Source organism: Equus caballus, chromosome 2 (assembly GCF_041296265.1).
Source record: "Equus caballus isolate H_3958 breed thoroughbred chromosome 2, TB-T2T, whole genome shotgun sequence".
Lineage (NCBI taxonomy): Eukaryota > Metazoa > Chordata > Mammalia > Perissodactyla > Equidae > Equus > Equus caballus.
The window spans coordinates 6,940,371-6,954,254 of NC_091685.1; the positions used below are offsets into that span (position 1 = coordinate 6,940,371).

At 49.1% G+C, this 13,884-nt stretch overlaps 2 protein-coding genes and 1 long non-coding RNA gene across 4 annotated transcripts in view; 2 read left to right on the forward strand and 1 right to left on the reverse strand.

Moving 5' to 3' along the window:
• Positions 1-8,889, forward strand: part of ORC1 (origin recognition complex subunit 1) — a 35,834-nt gene extending 26,945 nt beyond the window's left edge. Inside the window, exons 13-18 of the mRNA XM_023636823.2 lie at positions 558-665; positions 947-1,096; positions 2,060-2,179; positions 5,325-5,494; positions 6,049-6,136; positions 7,832-8,889. Of these exons, the coding sequence (XP_023492591.2) occupies positions 558-665; positions 947-1,096; positions 2,060-2,179; positions 5,325-5,494; positions 6,049-6,136; positions 7,832-8,026 (831 nt within the window). The 3' untranslated portion in view covers positions 8,027-8,889. The remainder of the gene's footprint in view (positions 1-557; positions 666-946; positions 1,097-2,059; positions 2,180-5,324; positions 5,495-6,048; positions 6,137-7,831) is intronic.
• Positions 1-10,178, reverse strand: LOC138923142 (uncharacterized). Of its 2 annotated transcripts, none has more exons than XR_011436350.1 (4): positions 10,056-10,178; positions 2,096-2,276; positions 1,603-1,686; positions 1-1,156 (listed from the first exon to the last, which is right to left on the reverse strand). It is a non-coding gene; the product is annotated as an uncharacterized lncRNA (long non-coding RNA). The 2 variants fall into 2 exon arrangements; XR_011436349.1 differs by having other exon boundaries at positions 2,096-2,304.
• The window catches only part of CC2D1B (coiled-coil and C2 domain containing 1B), a 14,202-nt gene continuing 9,960 nt past the window's right edge, over positions 9,643-13,884 (forward strand). The window contains exons 1-3 of the mRNA XM_023636821.2: positions 9,643-9,773; positions 11,240-11,322; positions 12,766-12,910. Coding sequence (XP_023492589.2) covers positions 11,257-11,322; positions 12,766-12,910 — 211 coding nt within the window. The 5' untranslated portion in view covers positions 9,643-9,773; positions 11,240-11,256. The remainder of the gene's footprint in view (positions 9,774-11,239; positions 11,323-12,765; positions 12,911-13,884) is intronic.

Consider the following 13,884-nt stretch of genomic DNA (forward strand, 5'->3'; position numbering starts at 1 on the left):
CACGTGAAAGGGAAACGTTTATTTAATTTTGTGCATATTACATGTTTACAACACGCCAGGCATTGCCCTTTGTGCAGAGGTAGCAAGGGCCAGGAAGGCAAAATTCCTACCCTCAAGTCTAGAAGCTGGAAATGCGTTCTTGGAGGCCAGGACTTACCAACATGGTGAAAACCATTCGCACACAGGAGGCAGTGTGGCAAGCTGTGGAAAGAGGGTTAGAGGGAAGCCAGAGTAGGAACCTTGCCCTTCCAGTCGGTAGCTGTTATCTTGGAATGAGTAGTGTCCGGTTATAAATTGAGTCATGTAGCCATGGTTTGGGAGGGGTCTCTGGGGCTAGGCTGTGGCTCATTTGCATTTCAGACACAGACTTTTTTTTATCTTCTCTTTTGGTGCCTTCTCCTCTCCTTGCGGGATAGGGTGAAGACTAGAGTGGAAGGCAGGGTAGAGGATACTGACGTCTTCACACCAAGTGGCTTCCTCTGTTTGCAGGTTTCACTTTAAGCCCAGGGGAGTAAAATCCTTACAGGTTACCATACCTTTTTTCCCTCCCAATGCAGAAGCTGACAGGCCAAAAGGCAACAGCTATCCATGCGGCAGAACTGCTAGCAAAGCGATTCCGCACCCAAGGGTCCTCTCAGGAAACCACCGTGCTGCTTGTGGATGAGGTAGGGAGGTGTCCCCGGGAGGACTGAAGAGGAAATGGGTAGGTCTTGACTGCAGTATTCTGGGAGCAAATACTGGGCAGGAGGGAAGTCCTGGCTGCCTTCTTCATTCATCTGGGCCGGTTCTCTGGTGGAGAGATGCCTGTGTCCATTGACTTCCTTGCTGCGTTGGTGGTGAGACCTGAGACGTGCATGCAGCTAAAGCAATAGTAACAGGTCTTCACTCTGCGGCCCTGGCTTGGTCTCTGTGGTGGACTCTGCATCTGTCTCCATTTCCCTGGCAGCTCGACCTTCTGTGGACTCAGAAACAAGATGTAATGTACAATCTCTTTGACTGGCCCACTCACAAGGAGGCCCGGCTTGTGGTCCTAACCATTGCCAACACTATGGACCTGCCAGAACGCATCATGATGAACCGGGTGTCAAGCCGACTGGTAGGTCCTCAGGCTGTTTGCAAGCTGTTCTTACAAATTCTTAAGCTGGGCCAAGGAGTTCTGCAAAAATGAATATATAGGAAACTAAAATAAATGGGAAAGTAAGAAACATGATTTCTGAAATTTTTTTTTTTGAGGAAGATTAGCCCTGAGCTAACATCTGCTGTCAATCCTCCTCTTTTTGCTGAGGAAGACTGGCCCACAGCTAACATCCGTGCCTATCAGCTAACATCCATGCCCATCTTCCTCCACTTTATATGTGGGACACCTACCACAGCATGGCATCCGAACCGGCAAAGCCCTGGCTGCCGAAGCAGAATGTGCCCACTTAACTGCTGAGCCACTGGGCCGGCCCCTGAAATTCTTATAACTTCTAAGTTGGAATTAACTGTCACCATTGCGTGATTTTCTGGAAACATATCTTCTTGGTGTTCTGCTACCTGTGCGCTCTTAAACTGCACAGAGCCCTGGCGGTTTATTTATTTTTAAAATACTTAAGTACTTACCCTTGCCAGGCAGTGTGATGTGCATGGAGTATCGCAGTGAACAAGGCAGACGTGGTCTCTACCCTCATGGACCTTGTGGTTCAGCTGGAAGCACAACATCAAGTACAAATAAACAAGGAGTGAAGCGAGGAGCTGAGCCTGTGCGTGGCGTAGAGCTGAAGATCCTCCCAGCCACCCTAATTAGAGCTCCTCTGCTTCTGTCTGCTTCTAATGACTCTGGTGGAATAAAAGGTTCTTTTAAGCGGAATGAATAATAGTTGAGAACTGCTGCCCTGCAGGATACCATTGTCAGTAACAGAAGGAGCTGGAAGCAGTGGTAGTCGACTACCTAGGGTGAAATGTGTAAATTGTTATATGGGTCTTAGAAATTGGGTCTGGGGACTCGCGGTGGCTTTCCACCAGGACTGTCAGAGTGGACAGTCCATGAACTTGTTCCTCTGTCACCTTGGCTTCCCAGGGCCTCACCAGGATGTCCTTCCAGCCCTACACTCACAGCCAGCTGCAGCAGATCCTAGGGTCTCGACTCAAACATTTAAGGGCCTTTGAGGATGATGCCATCCAGTTTGTAGCCAGGAAGGTAAGTCACCCTCGGGAGCTCCTCGCCACACCTGCACGGCAGTCGGCGAGTCTTTGCTGAGCAGCACCTGTCGGTGTGAGGCTCTGTGCTGGGTGCTCTGGGGATGAAGAGAAATTTGGGAAGTCCTGTTAAAACAAATACAAAAAGTACAAATAAAATTCCTTAACCTTCTTATTGTATGATTAATTAGAAGGCCATGACTGTGGTGGATTTAGATACAAATGAAGATTAATTGATTCAGGGAGCCAGCAGCTTTGTATAATGAAAAGGGCAGAACAGTCAGGTAGACAAACTTGATTTGAATTCTGGCTCTAATGCTTAAGAGGTATGGGGAAGGTTATAGGAAAGTTACTTAAAAACTTCCTGAGCCTCAGTTTTCTTCTCTGAAAAATGGGAATAAATCTCAGGTTTCCTGCCACGGTAGGAGAGGGATAATCTCCAGGGCAAAGGGTTTTATGAAACAGTACAAATTACCAAGACACAAAATTTTCTCACAGAGCCTTAAATGGTCCCTCAGTGCCTCTAATGTTTACCCAACAGCATGAAATGGGGGAAGATCTAGGGCAAGGGTCAGCAAACTTCTCTGTGAAGGGCCAGGTAGTAAATGTTTTAGACCTTGTGGGCCATAAAGGTCTGTCACCACTATTCAGCTCTGCCCTTCCGTCCACAAAGCAGCCATGCGTGACTGTGAATGAATGTGCATAGCTGTGTTCCAATAAAACTTTATTTACAAAAAAATGTGTGGCCCGTAGTTTGCTGACTCCTGATCTAGGGCACCAGTTTCTTAACTTTCAACCACTCCCTCTTATTCTAGCCAAACACCCCCCTTTACCTCCAGTTCCAGTTCCACTAACTCCTGAGCAATTTGAAGATTTTTAATGTTACTTAGATTTGTTCTTGGATTCCTCATTACTGGCTTTGGAATTGGCTTTCTCCAGTCTGCTAAGTCAACCACTACTCTGCCACCTCTTTCCAACTTGTAGAATTAGATTGTTTACTCCTCTCCTCTGGCTTCCCTTCCTTTAAGAGTTCTTATCTTTTTTGCTTGACAAAGATTGGCCCTGAGCTAACTGGTGCCAGTCCTCCTCTTTTCGCTGAGGAAGACTGGCCCTGAGCTGACATCTGTGCCCATCTTCCTCTTTTTTGCATGTGGGATGCCACCACAGCATGGCTTGATGAGCAATGTAGGTCCATGCCAGAGATCTGAACCCTCGAACCTGGGCCACCAAGGCAGAGTGCACGAACTTCACTGCCACACCTCTGGGCCAGCCCCTAGGGTTCTTGTCTTTTAATAATGTTTCCGAAGGCATCAAATTTGGATGCTGTTATTACCCAAAACTCGACTGTAATTTCAAACATCTCTGTTGTTTCCTTGCATATAAAGAAATGTACCTATTTTATATTTTGAGTCTTATAATTACAATATCTGAAGTTTTTGTGGGTCTAATACCATTGATTGCTGGGTCCTGTGCATTCATTGTTTCCTAGTTTTTGTGTCTCGATTTTGTTTTTTCAGGTTTTTTTTTTTTTTACTGTATGCTCATTTTCCTTAGAGCTTTATCTGTGAATTAACCGAGGCCTGGATTGAAATTGAGTTCATTTGGAGTTTTTTTTTTGCTTTTGTCAGTTACCATGGGGCACTACCGACTGGGACCATTTTAAAACAAAATCCTCCACTTGAAGTTTTTAGTAGACACAACAGAAATTTGGGCCACAAATCCACATGAAGGCCTGTGGTTGCAAAGACTGTGAGTTTTTTCACGCTGCATCACCCAGCACCAGGACAAAACAGGCCATTTTTCTTGTCATCCCTGCTGCAAGATGGGTCTCTCATTTACCCTCTTCCTGAGGGTGTTGTGGAGGTCGGGTCCCAGTTTATGCAAAGTTTTCTCCTAGATTCCCTGGTGGCTGGGTCCCAGCTTATTCCTCACCGCAGCTGCAGTCAGAAAGGTGCTTATGGTCCCCAGGGTTCACGATACCCTAGGGGCGAGAACTGCTCTGGCTGTTTTCTCGCTTCCCAGGGCCCCCTGCTCACTGTGTTCTTAGGCCTGTGTAGTTACCCACTTCGCGTACTGCTTCACAAGGCAGTGGTAATGGTGATCAGAGGAAAGAAGGCATAGGGCAGAAACAGCCACAGGACGACCTTCCCCATTCGATGTGCGAGATTAGAGGAAGGAAAGAATATAAGCTGATACTCATGTTTCTGTCTTGGGTTACTGGAAAAGTGATTTCTGTTTTGAGTGTCTTAAATTTGAATTCTGAAAACAGAAATGGGCATAAAACATTTCAAAACTCCTATAATCCTACTTCCCAGAAATGACTACTTTTACTGTCTTGGTGTGTTGTGTATATACATGCCTATACAATTTGCTTTTAAGATTTAATGTAGATGCACTTTGGAAGGAAGTAATCGTTTTGGGATGTTGTCACTTGTGATGGTTGTCAGGCAAATGGTGGGGATTGCTGGCAACTACTGAGGATATAGAAACAGAGATCTTTATAGGCCACAGTGACTGTAAGAATTCCCTCAGTGAAATTGGGATGCAAGTGGCCTTTTAAGTCAGCTTTAGAGAGAGTAGGATTCATCTAACCACAGATTCCTCTGGGTCCTCCAGCTTTGTGGCTTCCTTCCCTCTTGATTCTGGTTTGTTTAGCCAATGATTAGGTGGTCTCCCAAATTCACCATGTGCTGTGAGGGAGGCTCAGGCTGTGGCTTTATCTCCAAAGTAGGCTCCACCTCAGCCTCTTGGCTTAGGCTGGCTGCTTCTGGGGGCACATTTCTGTCTTCATGCAGGAACTAGACCCTTGTGTTTCCAGACGGTTCAACAATGATCTCGGGCCAAGGGTCTCTTCTTTTAGATTTCATTTCTCTAATATTAAGTAATTCTGAGAATCTGTGCCTTTTCCATTGTGGAGTTACCTGTAAAACCAAGACAAAGGTTTGGGCTCGGGGAAGAGTCCCAGGCACAGGAGAATAATTTATATCTGGACTTCCTGCTTCCCAGCCAGGCCTATGGACTTAACTTTAGGTGTAGGTCCATTCCTAGTACCACCTTTCCTTTTTAGCTGAAGATAAAATCTGTTTGTTTTTCTCCTGGGCTAAGTGGCAAGGGGACCTCAAGGAATAAAATGTGCCCTCTTGTAGGTAGCAGCCCTCTCTGGAGATGCACGACGCTGCCTGGACATTTGTAGGCGCGCCACAGACATCTGTGAGTTCTCCTGCCAGAAGCCCGGCTCTCCTGGCCTGGTGACTGTAGCCCACCTGCTGGAAGCAGTAGATGAGATGTTTTCATCGTCATACATCACCGCCATCAAGTAAGATGCTTCTGCTTCTGCTTCCTGACCCTGAACCTTCCTCGGAAGACAACTGGAGAGGGCCACAGTCTGGGAAGGCCATGGGAGCGTGTTTCCCTTTCCAACCTTCTACGCATTCAACCTGCATTTGCTGAACACACCGTCCTTTTTCTTAAGGGGCATAGTCTAGTCAGGAAGACAGAAATGTGAACCTAGAATAACAGGAGAGTAATTACCATGTCCTGAGCTACACTATGGGTGTTTAGTGAAATAAAATGCTGTGGCAACAAGAAGATGGAAGCAGCCACTTTTCTCACGTGTAATGATATACTCGGCTCATTGAAATGCGGGTGCTGGGACTTCCAGATATAGTTGCTGTGTTCCCTCACTTCTTTTTTCCATATCATTTTGAGACTGGGGAGGGTAGGGGCTGCTTGCTGAATAATATGGGAGAAAGTATTCCTCAGTTTTTGCCTCTCTCTTCTCTAAAGATGCAGAAAAGCTTTTTTTTAGCTTTCCTCTAGGCTGGTGGTACAGCCACTTATGAAATTTCATATCTTCTCATTTTCTTTAAGAAATTCCTCCGTTCTGGAACAGAGCTTCCTAAGAGCCATCCTTGCAGAGTTCCGTCGATCAGGACTGGAGGAAGCAACATTTCAACAGGTGGTTGATCTTCTTTTTTCAAATCCTTCTAGATTTTGGTCTTGTGCCTTTAAGATATGTGGGAGGGGCTGGCCCGGTGGTGCAGCGGTTAAGTGGGCACATTCTGCTTTGGTGGCCCAGGGTTTGCTGGTTGCGATCCCCGGTGCGGACACAGCACCACTTGGCAAGCCATGTTGTGGCAGGCATCCCACATATAAAGTAGAGGAAGATGGGCACAGATGTGTGCTCAGGGCCAGTCTTCCTCAGCAAAAAGAGGAGGATGGTGGCAGATGTTAGCTCAGGGCTAATCTTCCTCAAAAAACAAAAAATAATAATAAAATAAAATGAAATATGTGGGAATTTCGATCACTTTGTAACAGTTTATCTCTATTTTGTGCCAAACTGATTACGCTAAAGAATATCAGAGCAGCACCTATTTTTATGTGATATTTTATTGACTTGCATGAGAAGATACCTTTAGCAACTAGTTCCTGCCTATTAGGTTGAAGGTTTACTATGTGCCAGATCCTGTTCTAGGGGTGGGAGATTCCAAGATGAACAAGATAGAAGTTACTGCCCTAATATAGCTTATGGTGTAGTGGGGCCAAGGCTTTCAGAATGAGCTATGTTTAAAAAAAATCACAAAGATCAGTTTGAACACTCTTTGAGCATAGTTTCAGTTATATAAAGTACAAGGAATCATTAGGGCTTGTGCCTTAGTGGTTTATTTAAAACTAGTATCCGTATATAACAGGTTGCCTTAGAAGATTAATTGTGTACCTGGGAGTATATTTGTCTGTGTCTGTGTATGTTTTAGACGTACAAATAGATCAGGAAAACATTTTCCATCTGTCTACTTTTTTACTTCCTACAGTTTTTCTTTACTTCTTTAAATTCTTTTTCAAATACTTAGTGGCTGGTCATGTTTCTTCTAGAGCCTGAGACAGCTCTTCTGCAGAGAGTGACTTTCATTTTAGTTTGTAAACATTTCCTGAACATCTGCAGTGTGCCATGAACTGTGATGCGTGCCAGGAGCCGGGAGCTGAATTGGTCAATATCCCTGCTCCTGACAAGCTCTCAGGCTAGTACAGGGAGGGGGGAGATAGACTTAGAATTGGAATCTAGAGTGACAGGGAAGTGCTACAGACTTGCCTGACCTTCCCAGGGGCTTTAGGAGTCTGTGTTCCCAGCTGCCCTCCTGCCTGTCTTTATTCAGTATTCTCTCTCAGCCTTTGTGCTTTTCTAAGGGTCATGCCTTGGCACCTGCACACTGTATCTGCTAAGGAAAATGCCCTTGTAGCAAAATTTGACTTGAATTATGACAATCTCAGTTGTAGAACTCAGCCCCTGGAGACTAGGGCTAGTTGTGTAACAGTGACAATTACCAGATATTTTATATCCATGAACTCATGAGGGCTATTGTAGTACATTTAATACATAAAACAGAAGCTCAAAGAGCGAGACAACTTGCCCATGGTTACGTATTTAGGTAACTGGTAGAACCAGGATTGAGACCTGCTGTTCTCTGATTCTGAGATCACTATTGCATTCTGCCCCTGCATTTGTGCCCGAGTGGGGTTCCCATTGATGCCTTCCGGGCTATTGAGTATCCTGGACCAAAAAAGAAAGAAATTATATCAAACACAGACCCAGGACTACCTACCTTTGCTCTTAATCTTCCTAGCGGCTGACCTCATGTTTGCTGTTTGTTTCTAGGTATACAGTCAACATGTGGCACTCTGCAGGATGGAGGGGCTCCCGTACCCCACCATGACAGAGACCATGGCAGTGTGCTGTCAGCTGGGCTCCTGCCGCCTCCTGCTCGTGGAGCCCAGCAGGAACGACCTGCTCCTTCGTGTGCGGCTCAATGTCAGCCAGGATGCTGTGCTGTATGCTCTAAAGGAAGAGTGAAGGGCTTCACAAGGAAGAGCTGTGATCTGCTGGGGTTCTTTTGTTTTGGGGTTTTGTTTTGTTTTGATTTGCTCTTTTTAAAGAGCCTGATGATGTTTTTCTAAGCACATGGAATTATTGTAGCAAAGTATACTGAATAGAAATCATTGTCACATATTTTGGAATTTTCCATTAAATAATTTGCTTTTTCCAGAATATTTGGGAAGTTTATAGTCATTACAAACAGATTGTAAAACTAAACCATGCTTCCTACAGTGGGCCCTCCCTCTGACATATATTTCTCTTAGTAGCCCTGCTATTTATTTAATGGTAACATATCATATATGTAAATATATGCACACAATTACTTGTGTCTATATAAAAGTTCTGGGAGAATATGTAACAAATGTGGGTGAAGCATATAAATAGGATTAAGTAGAAAAAGTTGAGGAATACATGCAGTGATACCAATAGTATAATGTTAAAGTTTGCGAAAAAATACTACGGATTGCTTAAGGATATATACATAAATAGAAATAGAAAGAAATGCACAGGAGTAATAAACACCAAATTCAGGATAGTGGGTATCTCTTTGGGAAAGGGTTGCAGCATAAGAAGTGTACAGATGGCTTCAACTGTATTGTACTGTTTTTTTCTTAAACTTGTGGTAGGTGGCCATGTATTTATGTTAATTTACACCAGAAATAGGAACTATTTATTAAGTGCCCACTGTGTACCATGCACTGCTCTAGACACTGGAGATAACCTAGAGGACAAACAAAACTGCCTTTGTGGAGCTTGCATTCTGGCAAATGTGAAATATTCTATATCTTTGTGTATATCTTAAATATTATAAAATTAAAAAAAATTTTAATGAGAAAAAATATTAAGAGTGAAACTTCAATTTTTAAAATGGTAAAGTCGGTCTCTTTGGGAAATCACCGCAAAGCAATAAGGAGATGGAAAAGCTCTTTGTCCCAGGAAACTGGCAGATCTTTGAAACCGCTGAATACAAAACATAATGAGAATCTAGGAGTGTAGGAGGCAGGAGAAGTAAGGGGGCTGCCAGGCTTGCGGCAGGCGGGGTTCTCTTCCACGCCCGCCCCGCTCACAGCCCTGCGGCGGAGAGCGGTGAGAGCTCGCTGTCACACCCTCGACTGTCCTATCTTAAGTATTCAAACCGCCTTCTGACGGGAAAAAGGACATTCAGGTCTCGAGTGTTTACGAAAACGATGGTGACGCCCCGCCCACTGCCCTGGAGACTCCCGGTAAACAGCACGCTTACGGGGAGGGCGAAAGGTGGAGACACCCCTCCTCCAGGGCGGAGCCTGCGCCAGCCCCGCCCCCACGCCGAGAGGGGCGGGGCGAGGGCGTGACGGGAGCTAGGCCGGGCGAGCGTGCGCCCGGGAGCCTCGAACTGAGAGAAGCGAACGCTTAAGAGCAGAGGCCCGCCTACTGCGTTTGCGCGAGCCGCGGAACACCCGCGGAACCGCCGAACGACCGTCTCGGCGAGCTTCGCGCTACCTGCCGAACGGCGCCTGCGCGCTGAGAACGCCCACCCTTGGAGTCACCTGTTGGAGCTCCACGCCCGCTTCGCTCTGGGCATGCGTGTTGCGCGCCGGACGGGCGGTGGAGTCACGTGTTAGGGCGCTAGCCGGCTCCCGCGGGGTCGCTTCCTGTGACGCCCAACGCCGCGGCCCTGGGGTGCGGGAGCCCTGGGCGGCGCCGGGCGGGAGAAGGCCTGGGTTGGTTTCGGATCCGCCGCGAGGTATGCAGCGTACCCGCCCCCCAGCGTGGGGAGATGTGGGGACGGCGAGGGAGATGGAGTCGGCTGGGGCAGGGCAGCGCGTCCCGCCGCGCGGGAGTGGGGTCCGCCGGCTTCGCCGCCTCTGCGCGCTCCGCCGCCCACCTCTCCTGAGTCCAGGCCCGGGTCCAGCACCGATGCCCCAGCCCGGTGTCCCCGGAGCCGCAGATGTGGCGTGTCTGACCTCGTCTTTTCCCAGAGCCCGCTCCCTCCGTGCCCCCGCTCAGGTGACGGCCTGCCACTCACCCAGGTCACCGAAACCTGACGCCCGGAGTCACCCTGCGCGCCCCTCCTGTGCGCCACGTCCAGTAGCCTGGGAGCCCCGGTGGCTTTACCTCTAACCCCGGACTCCGTCCCCGGCGCCGCCCCGCCTCCCCCGCTCGCCCCTTCGCCGAGACCGTCGCAAATGCTCCCTCCCGAGGCGGCTGCCGGCCTCCCCTCCGGAGGGACGTTTCTGAGTCGCCGACCCGACCCCGTCACGTCCGTTGCCCTCAGAGTTGCCCCAACTCCCTGAGGCTTCGAGGTTTTCTCTTTTGCCCCTTGCTCGCAGTTTCAGCTTCCCTTGTGCCGTTTCGTGTCCCACACTTTGTGCCCCGGGAGTCCCAGGTGTTCGCCCCAGCGCCGTTCTCAGGTGGTCCCCTCTGGAATCCTATTCCTCTCGCTGCCCCCAGCTGCTTCGTGACTCAGCACAGGCATCGCCTTCTCCGAGAACCTTTTTCTCTCGGCGCTGGATAAAGGGCCGCCCCTGGAGCAGCCCCGTGGGTTTCTGTCGGCTGCTGAGGCCCCCTCCCCCGTGAGGATGTCCTTTGAGGGCCGGGGGCGAGGCGGGTGCGTCCTGCTCCCCCGGGGCCTGACGCCCTGCAGGGCCTCCGAGTGCCGTGAGGTCCGGGGAAGCAGAACGCTGAGCCTGCTTCCTCCGGAGTAGACCTGTCCGGTGGAACTTTCTGCGGTGATGGAAGTGTTCAGTGTTTGTGCTGGCCAACGGTAGCCACTAGTTGAGGAACTGGAAATTTAATTTTAATTAATTTTACTTTGAAAGTAAATAGCCACATACGGCTACCGTATTTGACAGCACAGCTCTAGAGCCTTTCTGAATTCTCCCCAGCCTTGTGCCCGCCCCCAGTCTGCCTTCCGAGGCCCCTCCACACTCACACCTCTTGGGTTCAATCCAGATTTGTCAATCAGTGCAGTAACTTTTTATGGTGTGTCCAAACTCCCCACTTCAACCCCTTAGCAGGTGGTCGCCATCCCTCCATCTCCCGTGTTGCCTGCTTCGGTGCCCTGATTCCAGCGTTAGCATCTCCTTCTTTGGTGTTAGGGTTGCCTTCTTTCTCTGAGTTGGGACTTTACTAGCCGCCTGCCCACAGGTAGCAGTGTCGGGGGCGGGGCTGTAGGCTGCTCCAGGCTGAATCTCTTCCGCTCCCCATCAGGTATCTTGGCTGCCAAGATGCCAGGGCCAAGACCTCGGAAGGGCGCTCAGGCTGGTGGCCAGGGTGTGGCAGTTGCCAAGCAGGTATGGATATAGCCTCCTTCACCTCTGGGCCAGTCTGAGGGTGGGAGGTCCCTAGACAGCTTGGGCAGACTGGGTCACCTGTGTGGTTTCCCCATTAGTCCGGAGACTTCGAGCAGTGCCTCCTGGAGTGGGCAGAGCCCTTAGAGTCCCTCTGACTAGCTCTTGCCGCACACTTGTGGGAAATGAGGCCTGAACTCTCCTGTGTTTCAACCCAGGCCTCCTTCTGTCATTGCCACCTGCATGTCAGTGATACAGAGGGTTCAGGAAACACCAAAGCTTAGGGTGTTCTGATGGGTTCCTCATTTAGGGCCATGACTTTGCTTGCCAGCCAAAGATGCCAGGGCTTGAGGGCTAAGGCCACTGGGAGAGCTTTGCTCCCTAGGGACAGAGGGCTGCGGCCCAAGTGGGAAGCTGAGGGGCTCTCTCCTCTAATCTGCTCCCTTTATTTCTTCTGGGCCCAAGTCCTGAGATTTCTTAGTCCATTTTTATTGTCTTAGAAGAGGCAGGTAAGGGATGTGGTAGGCTATAGGGCAGACAGTCAAGTCACAAGACTTTATTTTAAATTCTAGCTTTGCTACTTAAAAGGCTGTCTCAGTTTCATCTGAACATGGAGATAAAAATAGGACCCACCTTAGTTTAAGAGCAGTCAGATTCGTAGGGACAGAAAGTAAAATGGTGGTGACCAGGTGCTAGGGAGAGGGGAGAGTGGGGAGTTGTTTAATGGGTGCAGAGTTTCGGTTTTGCAAGATGAACAGGGTTCTGTGGATGGATGGTGGTGATGGTTGCACAAGGGTGTGAATGTACTTAATGCCACTGAACTTTACACTTAAAATTGGTTAAGATGAGGGGCTGGCCTGGTGGCGCAGCGGTTAAGTGCGTACGTTCCACTTCCGCGGCCTGAGGTTCGCTGGTTCAGATCCTGGGTGCGGACCTGGCACCGCTTGGCAAGCCGTGCTGTGGTAGGCGTCCCACGTGTAGAGGAAGATGGGCATGGATGTTAGCTCAGGGCCAGTCTTCCTCAGCAAAAAAGGAGGATTGGCAGCAGTTAGCTCAGGGCTAATCTTCTTCTTCTTTAAAAAAAAAGGTTAAGGTGATAAGTTTCATGTTATGTGTGTTTTACCACAATTAAAAAACAAATAGGACCTACCTCTCAGGATTCTGAGAATTAACTAAGATCATGCAGAGAGCTAAATTGGCTGCTAGTGCTGTTAGTTTTGCTATAGTGCTGTTAGGCAGTATAGTGTTACTGGGTTGTTTGTAGAGTCACCAGGGAGGTAAGTGTCCCAAGGGGTAATGTTGCAGGCCTCAGTTTCCCTTCCCACACATTGGGCCTCACAGATGGTGAAGGAGCCACTGACCACTGACTGTAGGAGACTGGCTCTGGGGCTGGGCTCCACCCTCTGTCTCATTGTGTGGGGCCTAAGAAAGCTTCTCTGCTCTCAGCTGGGGCTCTTTGTGGAGTTGAGCCCAGAGGACATGCTGCTGGGGATGGAGGAGACGGAGGATGATGGAGACCTGGAGGCTGAGCTGCTGGCCCTCACTGGGGAAGCGGGGACCACAGGCAGGAAGCCAGCACCCAAGGAGCAGGGTGAGTTTGCAGCACTGGGCTGGGCTCGGCGCTGGGACCAGATGGGCTCAGGCAGGTGGTGGAGAGGGTCCTCTCCTCACAGCTGGGAGGAGCCGGGCAGATCACCTCATCTTTCTGATAGCCATGTGTCTTCTGCAGCACTCCCACCAAGAGGCCGTCTTGCCCTGCTCACACACCTGTGTGAGGGGGCGCTCACTCCTTCCCTGGACTGACCCCTCCCTATTGTGGACAGTCAGCAGTCTGATTCTCAGACTGACTCAGGTCTCTATCCTTTGCTCTAGCCAGGGCCTGATATAGAGTCGGGGCTCAGCAAAGGCTGAATTGGGCACATAAAAAGTGCACAGAAATTGTCAAGTAATAAGTGGAATCTCCCTCCCCAGCCTGAAAGGGTCAGGGGGTCTAAATCTTCCTCTCTTCTCACCAGGAACCCTCAAAGAGAACCACCCGCCATCCCTTGTGCCCCTGAGCTGAGGGTCTCATTGGTCGGGGAAAACCATGGCCCTCCCTTCTCTCTCATTCCAAACCTGCTTTGCGGTTAGACGAGTCTAGGTTTGAATCTTGGCTCTGCCACTTACTAGGTTTGCAATGTTAGGAACACTAACATTGGTAGTTCTTAGTTTACTCATATATAAAATGGAGATAATATTACCTATCTTGCAGAATTATTGTGAATCTGAAATGGCCGTTAAAAATGTTTACACATGTGAAAGGTGTGGCTAAGGCGAACGTGTGAATCTGTGTATGAATAGCCACTGCAGCAACAGTACCGAGAAGGGAGGAGCTTGCTGCCTGTGGAGGGCCAGGCAGGTTTCCCTGCTGAGGGTCTTTTGAGCTGGCTCATAAAGGAAGAGCAGGCGTTTCCCAGGTGTGAGTTTGGCTGTGGAAGGGAAGGATTCCGACCTGGGTGGAGAAACGCACAAGTACAGTGGGTTGAAGACCCTCTTTTCCACCTCGTGGGCCTTCTCTGAGTTGCC